The sequence below is a fragment of the Paroedura picta genome, chromosome 15, assembly GCF_049243985.1.
Source record: "Paroedura picta isolate Pp20150507F chromosome 15, Ppicta_v3.0, whole genome shotgun sequence".
Classification (NCBI taxonomy): domain Eukaryota; kingdom Metazoa; phylum Chordata; class Lepidosauria; order Squamata; family Gekkonidae; genus Paroedura; species Paroedura picta.
Window position 1 is genome coordinate 19,830,728 of NC_135383.1, and position 15,547 is coordinate 19,846,274.

The 15,547-nt window shown below is 43.2% G+C and overlaps 1 protein-coding gene across 2 annotated transcripts in view; it reads left to right on the forward strand.

The window, feature by feature from the left end:
* RAD51C (RAD51 paralog C) overlaps nt 1-15,547 on the forward strand; it is a 36,482-nt gene that overhangs the window by 9,912 nt on the left and 11,023 nt on the right. The window contains exons 4-7 of one of the 2 annotated variants that reach the window (XM_077312384.1): nt 740-873; nt 5,839-5,970; nt 8,375-8,441; nt 11,371-11,753. In XM_077312384.1, coding sequence (XP_077168499.1) covers nt 740-873; nt 5,839-5,970; nt 8,375-8,441; nt 11,371-11,384 — 347 coding nt within the window. In that variant the 3' untranslated portion in view covers nt 11,385-11,753. Of the gene's footprint in view, nt 1-739; nt 874-5,838; nt 5,971-8,374; nt 8,442-11,370; nt 11,754-14,268; nt 14,330-15,547 lie in introns of those variants that run through there. The other variant, XM_077312383.1, reaches the window with a different exon arrangement.

The following is a 15,547-nucleotide window of genomic DNA, read 5'->3' on the forward strand; positions in this document are numbered from 1 at the left end:
GCCAGGGGCTTCCTTGGTTGGCGGCCTGACGCGGCGAGAGGGTCAGACATGACTCGGTGATTGCACAGGGGATACCTTTACCTTTTAGGCCAAAAGTCCCTCTTTCAAAACAACTGGTTAGTACAGTCACAGGATACTCCACTCCACATACTCTGCCAGTGTTCTTAAAAATCACACACATATACAAATTAATTCCAGGCAGAAGGTATAAAAGGTATTTTCACTTTGTTTCTATGGAGCAGAAATAATGCATTTATATTATTTGTTTTACCTTCCTCCCTGCCCCCCTCCAAGGGGCTCAGGAGAACTTAAGACAAATGCTGACAGCCATAGAAATAAAACAGTGTAGAAAGACAGTGAAAAAGTGGTGTCTTTCTGGGCACTAGAAACAATTAGTTTCTCCCAAACACAGCCAAGGTTTGTGGACCTAAGGCTACCTAGCAGATTCATGGCTGCACTGATATTTGAACGGGGGCATCCTGTTTCACTACAGTAAGATGTGTAAAAGAAAACCCTTTAGAGGGCACAAGAAATGAATTACTTTTAAAATGTAATTTTAGACATTAACTGCTTGGTCTGCTGCTTAGAAATCCTCTGTCGGCCAGCCTGTTGATCTCTGTAGCCAGGAATTAAGCGCTTCCCCCTTTTTTTGCTGTACATGAATATGTTTGTGCAGTTTGGGGGGGAAGGCTTGGGATGTTGGCAAATCATGCGTTTACCTTTTTCCTTTCTCCTTCAGACCATCAAGCAGCGCTGGAGACTTTTACCCTGGAAAATATTCTGTCTCATATTTATTACTTCCGTTGTCATGACTATGTGGAGTTATTGGCGCAGGTCTACCTTCTCCCAGATTTCCTCTCTGAGCATTCAAAGGTATGGGTTCATGAAGGAGTTGTGTGTTTTGGGGTACCTGTACATGTTTCAGAGTGTGAGAAATGGGCATCAAGGGTCTGCCTTGATATCATTAGGTATTCCAGTCTCTGACTTGCTTTGGGCTGGATGGAGGCCTGATACTTTTAAGCTAAATTCCTCCAGTTTCTTTGCCTTCTTGATACACTCCTAATAGCGGGCACAGTTCAAAATAGTTGAGTATGCTTGCACTCTTTGATTTCAGAGATCAGGTCTATCTTGGGTCCTGCTTCCAATTGCTTAGTTCCCCACAAGCTTGCAGATTTACATTTATGCACAAATTCCCACCCACCACCCCTTTTAGCTTTTTGGAGCTAAATGTAGTTCATTTCAAAGATGTGGGGTGGGGATAAATGGTACCATGCAGAAGACTGTGTGTACTGCCTGGGCCTATTTTGAGGTCTTGCTGTGGAACCAAGTCCCTGCCTGTTGGCACTTGTGTTGTGCCAGGAGTTCCTGAGAGGCTTGAAGTCTACTGTTTAGATACCTGTTGTGCTTATTGTCAAGGGTTAGTTGATATTGGTCGTATGAGTAGGGATGTATGTGAAATAAGACATCTTCCTAACCTAAATCCTACCCGCCGGGGTGCAGTGATTTTCTCAGGGCTTAGGCAGGACAGTTTCTTCTTTTCTTCCATAGCAAATTCTCGATTGCTCTCAGTATTCCCAGTGTTTGCAGAGCAATGAGCATGCTCAGTCTGTGTAGGCTGTTGTAGAATCATAGAGTTGGAAGGGACCTCCTGTCCAACCCCCTGCACTATGCAGGACACTCACAACCCTGTCACTCATCCACTGTCACCTGCCACCCCCTTGAACGTTCACAGAATCAGCCTCTCCATCAGATGGCTATCCAGCCTCTGTTTAAAAATGTCCAAAGATGGAGAACCCACCACCTCCCGAGGAAGCCTGTTCCACTGAGAAATCATTCTTGTGGAGCAGTCCTCATAATTTTTCTTGCATACCAAGGGAATCTCCAGGTTTGCAGTAACCCTGAGTTTGTCTTTAGGTATACCTTTTTGATTACTTTTGTAAAGGCACTTGATCATCAAATTTAGAGGGAATTACTACTATGATTATGAAAAGAGACTGTATTCTAAATTAGGAGGATCTGGCCTCTGAAATCATAGAGCTTAAGCACACCCAACAATTTTGAAAAATCTGCATTTCAGATTGCAGCATAAGCCTGGCTAACAGCGGACTGACCGTAAGTGGAAATTCAGGAAGCTCATTTGAAGACCTGCCTCCTTGAAGGAAAGGGGAAGAGTCTCCTTTGTGTATGGGATGTGTATTTATTTAACACATTTCTTTCCAACTTCATCTCCTTGGACTCAAAGTGATTAACCGAGCAGTAGCTATGTTGTAAGAACACAAATTATAACAGTCCCATTAACAAGGTTAAAATCCACATTAGGATAAGCTTAAAAGGTTGTGAACACAAAAAAGAACATTTTTTTAAATGCAATATGTAAATGACTGAATTTGTTTATGTACAGAAAACATAATGTCAATAATTTAATATGTAAACAAAGCAGACACAAAAGGGCATGCATAATAAGATAACACACAATGCCAATTAAAATAAAACAGAATGCTAAATGCGTTTCTGCACAAAGTCTTCATCAGTGGCTTATGATCATAATTAGCACAATCATGGCTAACTTATACCATAAATAACAGAACAAATAACGAGAACCAGCAAGATAACCGTATTAAATACCTGAAAACAACAAACAGCATAAAAAGTAGAAATTTTAAAACATACCTTTAAACGTATACATGCAAATCTATACATCCTCTAACTTTGACTTGTGGGTAGAAATAAAACAGCTTGGTGAGTTTTGCAAGGCCTCTCCACTCCAAGATCTGGCTTTGCATTGGGACCTTGTTGTGCTTTTCAAATATAATGAACATGGGGACTGTGGCCCCTCGGCATTCTTGTGCTAGGAAGAGAGCCAGAAAGTTCCCCCTCCTGCCCCAGAGAAACTTCTCCAGATACAAGTAAGCCACCGTGTTTAATATAACATCAATATCCTCTGCTCCAGACATTCTAGCTAGGAAGATGACGTTTCCAATACAGAAGCCAAGGTTTGTTTATGATAAATGAAGAACATTTGCATCTTTAACAGATGCAGCAAAGCAACTGGAGTAAATCATAATTAAGCACTCTGATGGGAATGAGCTTCAAGCATTGATATTTACTTCCTTATAATAAATGAATTATGAATGAAATAGTTATAAAAAGCAAATACCTGGAAGGATGGGGAACCAAGCTCCATAGCATAGTAAGGTGCCTTTGCCGGATGGAAGGGGGAGGGTATTTTGATGTATCTACAACTGTACTTCATGAGGTGCCTTGTTGGAGGTGGCAGTGAATCCATGTTTAATTCTGGAGGCTTCCCTTTTGAAAGGCTAAACGTTTCTGGTTTGCATGACTGGGGAAGGAGGCTTTGAAAGAGAAAAGCTGGGTTGCTGTCCTCTATCGAAAATAAGGCTAGATCTGTTCCTTGTGACCCTTCCCCTTGTCTTGTCAAAAGCTTATTGTGAATCATTCAAAATATGACCATTGTAAGTAAAAGCAGCTCTGCATTTTTTTTAAGTATTAGCCCACTGAATCTTTCCTAGTGGGTTGATGGTTATATGAGAAGATAAAAAGGTAAAGGTATCCCCTGTGCAAGCACCGAGTCATGTCTGACCCTTGGGGTGACGCCCTCTAGCGTTTTCATGGCAGACTCAATACAAGGTGGTTTGTCATTCCCTTCCCCAGTCATTACCATTTACCCCCCAGCAAGCTGGGTACTCATTTTACCGACCTCGGAAGGATGGAAGGCTGAGTCAACCTTGAGCCGGCTGCTGGGATCAAACTCCCAGCCTCATATCTTCTCATATGAGAAGATACAATGCCTATAGAATCCAAAATACTTTCTACAGGACTCAAGCAAATCTGCCGTTTGTACAGAGGACCAGTTTATGGCAGAAAAATGGGAAGGATATAGCTAATTTCTTGCTCAGGCATTCTGAACCTTGCTGCAAGTCCTGTGCCACATGGATTTGCCCCTGCAGGCCCATGATTCCCAGTATAGTTTTTTTTTGGGTGGTCAAGATAAAGTGGGGGGAGGGCTTCCTGTTCATACCAGCAGAAGAGTTAATGGGTACCACACATTGTGAGCACAGGGAATATTAAGGTTTGTGTCCCACCTTTTTGGGTGTGGCTGTATATTGAACGACTTTGAAATTTGCAGCAAATTGCAGCTTGTCATTACCAATATGAGAACCCTACTAGATAAGACGTGTGGTCCATTTAGTTAAGCATCCTATTTCCCATAACGACCAACTGGATGGGGTCAAAAAGGGCCCACAAGCAGGGCCAGAGATGCCAGGGGGTCTGCATTCAGAGGTATGTTGTCTCTCAACATGAAGGTTTCATTTAGCCTTCCAAGCTAATGGCAATTGATGGACCTCTCCTCTATAAATTTCTTTACTCTGCTTTAAGGTCTTCCCACGTTTGCAGGGAAGGAGCACAAACCACACTTTCTGGTTCATCGATAACAAGAAAATATGATTTCCCCCAACGGGTCCTGGCTCAATCCATTTTGCTGCCTCAATCAAGTGGTTACAATAAGACGAAAAAAACAACCTATCCCAAGGCTACTATAGATGTTACTAAAATTATTACAAAATAAATGAAGTAAAGGGTTCTTCATGTTTGTTTATTCTTGTACTAGCTGCAAAGCCCATTCCTAAGAAAGCCCCCTCCCCCCAGCTCCCCACAGCCCATCGATGCCATGGCCGCTTCCCTGCGGGAAGCATGAGCAGTGAGAGTGCTTTGCGGGCCCAAGGGAACCTTCCCCCTCCCGCCCCGCGGGCACCGTGGCCGATTCCCTGGGGCCCGCAGAGCACTCTTGCTGCCTTGAGCTGCTAGAGTGCTTTGTGGACCACAGGGAAGGGAATCTTCTCGCCCTACGAGCAGGCAAGGAGGGAGGATGGGAGGTGGAGAGGGAAGGCCAATCAGGCTGGCCACACCCTGTCTGGCCCTATTCCATCTCAGACTGCAAGGACAGTCTCCACCCCCAGGCCTGTTTCACAAATATATAAAGAGGAACAATGGATAAGGATAGGATCCAACCAGAACGGTTTCTAGATGTGTCACATTTTCAAATGGAAATTTTCCTCAATGGTTGTCCTTTGAATGTAAATATCATGAATATCGAAATTGTGAAATTCAACCTCTATTGAATAATATAGCATATATATTGGCCTTTGGCTCTTCAATATGGGGATGCTAGTAATACCAACTGCTCCCCTCAAGTGGTAGCAGCACCTTCTGGGAGGTGAAAACAGGAGCAAACTATGCTCACTGCCTTCTTCATAGTGCCTCCCTCTTCTTGTTTGGATCCCTGTGCAGTTGCTCAGGAGGTAAACTTAACTGTCGTCCCCGTCTCCCCAAATTTTTCCTGTACTAAACAGAAGCTTCAGAAGCTTCAAGCTCTTGCTATCTAAAGACCACATCTGTATGAATTACAGTAGCTGCATTCATGCTTTTAGGCATGCATTTAAGTTGTGTTAAATATCTTAACAATGTAATGTGTGAAATGACCTTGAGAGCAACTGAGTAGGTACTCTTCTTTTTTAAAAGGTGAAGCCTCCTTATTTACTTTCCTTTTGTGGCTGGAGCACCAATGTCATTTAATGGTTGGAGTGTTACATTAGGCCCAAGAAGGCCCAAGTCAGAATCCTCATTCTGCCATGAAAGCTCATTAGGTAACCTTCACTCACCCTCTCTTCCCAACCCACCTCGTAGGGTTGTTGTGAGGATGAAACAGAGCGGGTGAGAACAATGTGGTATTCCATTTTGGGTCCCCGTTGGGGAGAAAAACGCTAAATAATTTGATTTCTGCATAATGACCCTTTCTTTTTAAAATCCCACCTCCAGGTCCGACTGGTTGTGATTGATGGCATTGCCTTTCCTTTCCGCCATGACTTTGAGGACCTCTCCCTGCGGACGCGGCTCTTGAATGGTCTCGCCCAGCAGCTGATCACCGTCGCCAATGATCACACGTTGGCTGTGAGATTTCCTGGGTAGCGGGAGGGAGAAATGTTAAGGCAAAGGTGCATCGCTTTGCAATACTGAAAGGCTCAAAAGGTGGTTCAGCAACTGCCCAGTGGCAGCAGAAACCTGCTTTTTTGCAAAAATTAATATTGAGATGCTGCTAAATGCAAATCCGGTGTTTATATGATACACTCTTGCAAAACATGTGAAAGCAGACCTTGAAATTTGACTCTCTAAGAATATTCCACAATTTTGAAATGCTTCTAGCACCAGTGACTTTTAAAAAGTCACTGACTTGTTTATCTGAAATGCCAGCTTTTGTTCCTTCTCTCTTTCTTGTAGATATAGATAAGGAAATATGTAGGAGTACAGCAGCAGCTGGGGGGGGGGAGAATAATAGTTATGCAGGCTGATAGAGACCATGCCCTGGATGTAAGCATGGAAACCACTAGACCATGCCCTGCTGCACTCTGCTCAAAACACCGCAGCAAAGTTCTGATTTTAGGACTGACCTCTGCCATTCTGGGAAGGGGAACTATACTTGGTGAGAAGATCCAAAGGTCCTGCTCATGAGTGAACAGTTTGCAGCTGGAAAACTCAATAGCCATTATTTGCAGAGAGAAATCTATTTGAAAGCAGAGATTCTTGAGCTTTACACTTCCGTCCACTTCCATTTCTCTTGGAAATATCATTGTCCAAAGTGACTCTCTGGAAGTCAGCGAGGAGGTTAGGCAGGGAGTCCCATAGCTGGAGTGCCAACACTGAAGAGGCTCTGAAATTCAAAGCCAGTCAAGCAGCCAAAGCATCAATTGTGGATCTTCTTCAGCTGAACTCAGAATATGAGAACGATGCCCCGCCTGTGTAGGAGGATCTCCCCTCTCACAGACATTTGAAAAACAGCTAATTTGTATTTGTATTTGAATGTACAAATACATTTTTGAATGTATTTGAATGTACAAATGTACAAATACATTTGTATTTGAAAAACAGCTAATTGTTTCATACCGGTCTTAAAAAGACTGATCTTTGGCCTTCACAAAAAGGCCAGCTATGTACCAAGACAGAAACCACTGCTGCCAGAGGCATCCGTGGAAACAATCCTTAGCATCCTGCCTACAGATTCTTTGTCTGTGCCCCCATTGACCTCTGCTGGGTGTTGCTGCAGACATGGCCAGTGGAGGGCGTGCTTGAACCATGGCTATTTATAGGTGGGTTTTTTCAGCCCTACAGCGTTGAATGGGAGCAGAGCTTACCCAAGCTCCACAATGGTGCTTGTCTCTCCCCTGTTTCCAGGTAACTCGGCTCCTCTTAAGCTGCAATTCTGTGTGCATGCTAGGATTTCTTTTTTTATTGCTCTGTGGTTAAAAATAAACCCCCTCCGTGTTTTTTTGCGCAGCAGTGTGGAGGGAAGTGGAGGAAGCTGATTTCTGTCTCGTTGCACAGTTGTGACGTTCGTGGTTGACATCAGTGAAATTGCTGTGCAGGACCGCAACAATTCATCACAACAAGACTTTGCTTCTTGTGTGATCCTGGGATGGGAAGAGTGGGGCAGAAAGCAGAGAGCTGTTAATAACTGATCATCTTTTGCACAGGCTTTCTTATTTTGAACCTCCCTGCTCCATAAATTAAAGTTTTTTAGGGAATAGAATGTTAGGGTCAGATGGGACCCAAGGATCGTCCATTTCAGGCTGGTCCCTATGCAGAGGGTCTGGGTGTGGTGGCCAACAAATTTAAATATAAATAAACAAAAGCTTTTTGCTGGCACTTCACACTTACTGCTGCTTCTGTTCTCAGAAAATAGAAAACGTGCATTGTGTGTGTGTTTTCTCCTCTCAAGCAGAAGTAAATGGTTCTGCTGTGTTTTATTTATCCAGTCCATCTCTCCCCTGTATACCATTCCTTTCCTTTTTTTCCTTCCTGTTCCTTATTCAGACTTCCACTTATCCAAATGTTCTGAGTATGGTCATATCCTCCCCCTCCTCCAATCCATTTTGTTTTTAACAGAGAAAGAGATCTCAGGGCAATTTTTGCAAGTGACTCTTGGTTTCCTTCTTGGTGATAGTCCATCTGTTGTACTTCTACTTGGGAGGACCCTGGGATGCAGGTTTGGCATTTTAACAGATTCAAGTGAGTAGCTGCACTGATCTGAAGAAGCATAACAACAACTAATAGCACCTTAAGATCAACAAAGATTTATTCAAGGCAGGAGCTTTCAAAGCTCCCGCCTTGAATAAATCTTTGTTGGTCTTAAAGGTTCTATTAGACTCAGTTTTTGCTGGCATTGTAACAGTAAAGTAGAAATGAGATATTTGGGCCCCTTCCCCTCCCCCCACCCCAGAAGGAGTGTTCTGTTGGAATCAGCCTTTCTGTGTTGGTTTCCGGTGTTATACGTTGGTTCTGCCTTCTCTCTTTCCTTCAGGTAGTTTTGACCAATCAGATGACCACAAGAATTGGACAAAGCCACTCCTTTTTGGTTCCTGCCTTAGGTGAGTGTTTTGGCTGCTAGCAGAAGGGTTTTTTTTTAATCTACATGTACTTTTTCAGGCACTAACAACAACACAGTTGAGCTCATCTCCCCAATGATCCTCCTTAAAAACACATTTAGATGGAGAATGTTCCCTGCGATGCAGGCATGTCATAGTTGGAGCTGCTGCTTCTCTGGGCCGATTCCATGATTGTGCCAGCTGCCAAAAAGAAAACGTGTGGCCATGCTGGCCAAAACTGAGTATCAGGAAATGGCAGCCTTAAAACTGTAGAGCTTGCAGTATGTGTGGGACCTGTGTGCAAATGCATCACTGGAGAGACTGAAAGGACATCATTTGAAGATAAGATCTACTTTAAACCCAGTAGTGAATTAGCACTAGGGATACATTAGCTACACTGTCAACGGGAAGATAAACAGTTAAATCGGCTCATATTAACACAAACACTGTGGCTCTCAATAGTCTCTTAATAAACTCCTTGTAAACTGAAATGTGGCCTCCGAAGACCCTGTAGGAGGGGGCTGTTTTAATTGGCGTCATTTTTGGAGACAATAGGGGATGTTTTCAATCAAAATGGAAATACGGTTAACCTAGCATGCTCTCTCTCGCATGCTCTCTCTCTCCCCTCCACCCCGTGAATCACCTAATAATTCCCTGGATTGTTGGGGGGGTGGGGTTTGGAGAGGCAGTACACAAAAGAAATGTTGTTCCTAATGTGTCCGTTCAGCAGTTCAGCTGCTCAGTGGAGATGTTAGATAAATTGAACAAAATAAAAGGCATGTCCTTGGAGGATGTTGGATTTGCAGTGTGCATGCAGATAAAGACATTGTTGTCAAAGGCTGACCTTTTGTCTTCGGCACCTCCTTCCCGCTGTTGTATACATGATTGTTTGGGCAGATGTTAAGGCTACAAAGCAAATTAGCGCTAATAGATTTAAGTATCGGAAACTAGTGGTCAGTGGGCAGACTTTGGCTCCCTTAAGGACACCATTTAATCATTGAGCAGCCCATCCCCTATCTCTGTCTCTTTGTCTCCTCCAAGCCTCTCAGAACAGCTCAAGGGAAGGAAAATGGAGACTTCAACCAGTCAACAGAGTATTCTTTCTACTTTATTCCTGGCTCTCTCCCTCTTCTCTCTTTGGAGAATTTTAAAAATAATTATATTCTGCTTTTCCCACAGGTAACTTGACTCAAAAGTGTTTATCTAAATAAAGCCAGCTAAAACCTCTGTGCACAGCACAACCAAAAAATATTTATATTTTTGTTAGTTTTTAAAAAGAGAACAAGTCATTATCCATCAGACTAACTGACCTCTGCTCTTGAGTCACCAAATCACTTTGATAATGGTGACAGGGCCTCCAATCTGGTGCGAAATTGTGTGCTTCAGCATCCATAACATTTTTCAACATCGAGGCTATTTTCTGTGTAGTTCTTGCTGTTGCTGCAGAGGCATTTGCCTTGACAACAGAGCATCTGCACAGCAGCCTCAGTCCCCTACTGGCACCATTTCTTCCCCTTTCACTGGAGAGCTTTTTGCAAACACCGGGAAATGCAACATCACTGTAGTGTTACAATGATCTATTGCAGAGGTGGCCAAACTGTGGCTCTCCAGATGTCCATGCTGGCAGCGGCTCATGGTAATTGTAGTCCATGGACATCTGGAGAGCCACGGTTTGGCCACCACTGATCTATTGCAATGATCTATTTTCCAGTTTTGTAGTCCTTTTCATGTGTAGTTATAAGGGGAAAGTTGCAGTCTGAAAACCTGGGTTTTGTTTCAAAAAGGACAGATCTCATCACCTCTGCTGCCTCCTTTTAGATGTGGTAGACCACTATGGGCTTCAGCAAACCTTTTTACAATTACACAGGAATCATAGTTTTGTTTTAGGGTTGTTGTTTTTTTATTTTCATTTTTTTAGAGGAAGAAAATTAATTATTAGTAGGAGGGCTGTTTGGGTGCCCAGATAATGCAAGAATTAAGTTGGGGCTTCACCAAGGAGTTGGGGCTTTTCATAACACTGAGCACCAAGCTGGATAATCTGTGATAGTTTTTCCTTGGCATACTCATTAATGAAGCCAAATATTAATCTCCCGCCAGCTTAAAAGCACTGCTTTTTGCCGCAGCACATAAAACTGTCGTCTCTTGTCCCCCCCACGCCCACCTCCGCCTGTGCGGAAATATGGCTGGAAATGGAAGCCGCATTCATTTGTATAATTCATACTCTAATTTCAACGTCTGAACCTTAAATCTCACGCTCGCACTGTGAATGAGGGTTGGCAATATGCTTCCAGGGTCTAGACACTTAATTTTGAGGATTCTTCCATTGGAGTGATATTGCTTCTCCCTCTGGGTGCACTAATGAACATGTGAGTGGGCGGAGCTGAAAGCTTGTCTGTAGAGGGATGACAGATGCATTTGACTTGGAGATGCCAGAGCTGTCTGGAGACAAATTGGGAGGTGTGCAGCCGGGGAGGGGGGCATTTTACTTAGATGACTGCTTTAAAATCCAATCTATCTTCTGCATACAGACTACCATCTAGACTGTATTGAAAGACAGGCTCAATAAATCTGTCTGGAAATCAAACAGCATCAGAAACGAGCTGAAAATAGTGAGATTTCTTTCCTCACAAAGCCCCTTCAGTTTCTTGTGTTCCTCTGCCGTTTTTTTTTTTTGCCATTTCTTCTCTACCTTCTCTTTGCCACTGAATGCTTTTTGCCGTGTGGCTATGTTTTCTCCTTTTGGGACTTTAGGCACCCTGTGTTGGGCTGCTTGTGGTTCCTGTGTGTGCCATTTCGATGGTTCAAAAGCAAGATATAAATCGAATAGATATGCAGCTCCATCAAAGAGATCGGCCCCAAAGCAGGAGGAATCTTGAATGTGCAGACAGGCTGTATTCCATGCCGGAGCACTGAGGCACTTGTCTTAATCCAGTTCACTCCAGGTGATAGCAGTTCTCCAAGGTCTCAAGCAACGTTTTTGGTCTGCTGCTTTGAAATCCTTTTCACTGCCGTTTCCAGGAACTGAATCTTGGACTGAACACCAAGCAGATGCTCTGCCAGTGAGGGCAAACTCCCACGGTCAGTTTTTATGCTGCTGGCATCTAGGATGGAAACTCTGTACAAACTCAGTTTGAGTGGAATGAGAATTCCATTGAAAGGGACAGTTCTTGTGGCAGAATAATAGAACAATCAAGGAAAGCGTGCTACTGAAGATCAGTGATATCTTTATGCAGATCTACTGCCTCCTGGGATTCCCTTTTGCAGGCTTAATTTTTAGCCTGTGCCTATTTGAGATTCATTTAATTTCTTGTAATGTTTTCTAAGTATGGCTTCTGGCATATGTAAATGTAAAAAAAAATATCATCATTAAAACCATAAAAACATTTAGACTAATGTATTCCCTGATGATGAGGATGCCCGCTGCGATCATCTTGTCTAATAACCACTAATTTTCCTGCCATAAATTTATTCAACATTAAGGCAGCATGATATTGGCTTGGGAGGAGTTCGTCAAGGATGTGTTCTTCTGCCACACCTATTCTACTTGAGACTGAATGATTTTGCTCCAGTCCCATTTATCTGCACAAACTGGAGCATGTCCAGAGGAGGGCAACAAAGATGGTGAGGGGCTTGGAGACCAACACATATGAAAAAAGGTTGGGGGAGCTTGGTCTGTTTAGCCTAGAGAGGAGACGACTGAGAGGGGATCTGATAACCATCTTCAAGTGTTTAAAAGGGTGCCATATGGAGGATGGAAAAGAGTTGTTCTCTCTTGCCCCAGAGGGACAGACCAGAACAAATGGGATGAAATTAATTCAAAAGAAATTCCATCTAAACATCCGGAAGAAGTTCCTGACAGTTAGAGTGGTTTCTCACAGGCACAGGCTTCCTCGGGAGGTGGTGGGTTCTCCATCTTTGGAAATTTTTAAACAGAGGCTAGATAGCCATCTGACAGAGAGGCTGATTCGGTGAAGGCAAAGGGGTGGCAGGTTACAGTAGATGAGCAATTGGGGTGTGAGTGTCCTGCATAGTGCAGGGGGTTGGACTAGATGACCCATGATGTCCCTTCCAACTCTATGATTCTGTGAATGATTTTGCTCCAGGCCCACAACATATATCTGCACGTGCACCATGTGCAAGTGATCGACTGATGTCTGCTTTACTATCTGCTGATGACCTTGTCTTGTTGAGGATCAAGATTGGTTTTAAAACATTTCGTTAAAACCTCCATTGACTACTGTAAAGTGTTGTTACTAGAAATAAATGATGACAAGTCAAAAATAGTGGTATTTGCAAAATCTACAAGAAGTTCAAGCAAAATATGGAAAATGGATATCCTTTATTGGATTTATACACCTCCCCTTTCTGGCAAAGCCGACTCACGTAAATTCCAACAAGTCAACGAATGTAGATATTTAGGAAATGCATCAAACCTGTTATGGGCCAAGCACATTAGAAATCTTAAACAGAAAGTCAACATAGCCCAATTGGCAAGAAGTTCTTCTATGTTCAAGGAGCCCAGTATATCCTAGCACTTTTAAAAGCTGTCAAGACTCTAATAATAGTGTGCATTTTATATCGCTCTTAGATTTGGTTTGTGAGCCCAATAGAACAAGCTGAGATACTCCAATCTATCATTTTTCTCAAAATATTAACTGTGATGTATTAAAGCTTTAACTTGGCCTTCCAAAAATCTCAAAGCTGATCTAGAAGGCCACAATAAAAGATAACTATTGACAGTTTAAGTTTGAAAACTCCTCAGTTCTTACTATGTCATCAGCATATGAATGCAGCTGGTCAAGATGGGATGCAGTCCTAAATGCTAAAATGAGGCACTTGGGTCAATGTAAAATAGAAAATTAACTCAAAAAGGACAATCAGTATTTATACAGACTGTTTAAGTATTATTGGAAGGCTCTTCAAAGAGATGCTAGGCAGAACTGTTCTCCATTGTACCTTGGAATTAAATGCTCTATTGAATCCGATCTGCCTCTGTATCTCTTGTATATGATTGCACATCTCATATATGATTGCACATCATAACACAAAAGCAGTAGCTCAAGTGAAGAGTCGTTTTCTTCAGATACCTTCAAGGCAAAGCTGTTGTGACTACCAAATGGCGGAACTTGATTAGGTATCCCAAGTTCTTTCTTACTGTTCAAAATACGAAGCAGGAAGAGGGAAATTTCTGAAAAAATAGATCCTGATATGCTCATTCTTTTCTGATACTATAAGATCTAGAAGAAGAAGAAGAGTTGGTGCTTATATGCCGCTTTTCTCTACCCGAAGGAGGCTCAAAGCGGCTTACATTCGTCTTCCCTTTCCTCTCCCCACAACAGACACCCTGTGGGGTGGGTGAGGCTGAGAGAGCCCTGAGATTACTGCCCGGTCAGAACAGTTTTATCAGTGCTGTGTTGAGCCCAGTGCTGTGTTGAGCCCAAGGTCACCCAGCTGGCTGCATGTGGGGGAATGCAGAATCGAACCCGGCATGCCAGATTAGAAGTCTGTACTCCTAATCACTACACCAAACTGGCTCTTTAGGTTGTTTTTGAGCAGCTGATGCCAAAAATGTTGCCATTGATGTAACAATGTTTCACTGTTTTGTTGAAATTCATGAACTTTGAAGACTATGGCATATGGTCTGCTATTTAAACATTAATAAAACAGAAGCAGTTTTGTCTTGTCCCGATAGAAGTGAGTTCCACAAATTGCTTTTGTGATGTTAAAGTGTTTCAGCAGGAGGAAAGACTCATAGAAAGCTCTTATGTAAAAGATCATTGATGTTAATGTAATAAATATAAGACCATGTACCTGATTTTTGTGTTTCTAGGAGAAAGCTGGGGTCATGCAGCCACCATCCGCATAATCCTGCATTGGGAGAACAAGCAGAGGTGCGTAAGAATACATAAAATAAGATGAAAGTCTGAGTCAAGGCTACACTATGTGTGATATGGGAGACTTGTATTTACTAGGGTGAAGAGTTAAAACATTTTTTGTCTTAAGGATTCAAAATACTTGTGCGGGCTTCTGAATTCTACTGGGGACATAGTCACATAACAGGAATTATACCACCAGCACCTGCAGGGGATTTTGAGAAGTTCATCTCTGCCGCCCAAGACAGTGAAAATCGGCTTGAGGTGTGTTGGAGCCTCTGCCAGGAGGGAGGCTGTCCATCTAAGCATTTCAGTTTAAAAGAGGGGCTGTGGCTCAGAGTTAAAGATCTGCATGTAGAAGGCTCCAGTTTCGATCTCTGATGCTTCCAGTTTGAAAAGGCTCTTGAGTCAGCAGGTCCTGGGGAAAACTTTCACTGGTAGAGGCTGTGGAGAGCAGCTGCAAGTCAGAGTAAGGCCGCACAGTGTAGAATCATAGAGTTGGAGAGGGCCATACAGGGCATCTAGTCCTGCTCCCTGCTCAATGTGAGGCTACTAGAGCCCTTTCCGGCCCCAGAACACCCAACCACAGTTATCCACGTGACAGTCACCTCCAGGCTAGACTTCTGTAACTTGCTGTATGCAGGCCTTCCCTTGGCCTTGACCCAGACATTACAGCTGGTGCAAAATCCCAGGGTCCTCACAGGAACATCTTGGATGGCCCACATTCAACCAGTGCTGAAGCAACTGCATTGATTACCTGTTGTGTTCCAGATTAAGTTCAAGGTTCTAGTTTCAACCTTTAAAGCCATCTGTGGTCTGGTGCCAACATACCGTCTATCTCCAGTCACACATAGCATAATCTATCCTAGGGGTTTGTTGTGAGGATAAAATAGAGATGGGGAGGACATTGTGAACCACTTTGAGAAAAATATGGTATAAATGAGCTTTGAGGAACCAAAAGTCTGACTCAGCCTCCCTTCCAGAGCTCCCTGCTCCCTTCTCAGGTAGATAGGATGACAGAATGATTTGCATTACCTCAAAAATGAACAAGGGTGCCTCTGCCAGGGGTATTCCCAATTCTTGATGGGTGGGAGGAGGGTTGTACCTTCTTCAGCATCCCTTCATAAGAACATAAGAGAAGCCATGTTGGATCAGGGCAGTGGCCCATTCAGTCTATGTGTCACACAGTGGCCAAAACCCAGATGTCTTCAGGAGGTATACCAATGGGGCCAGAAC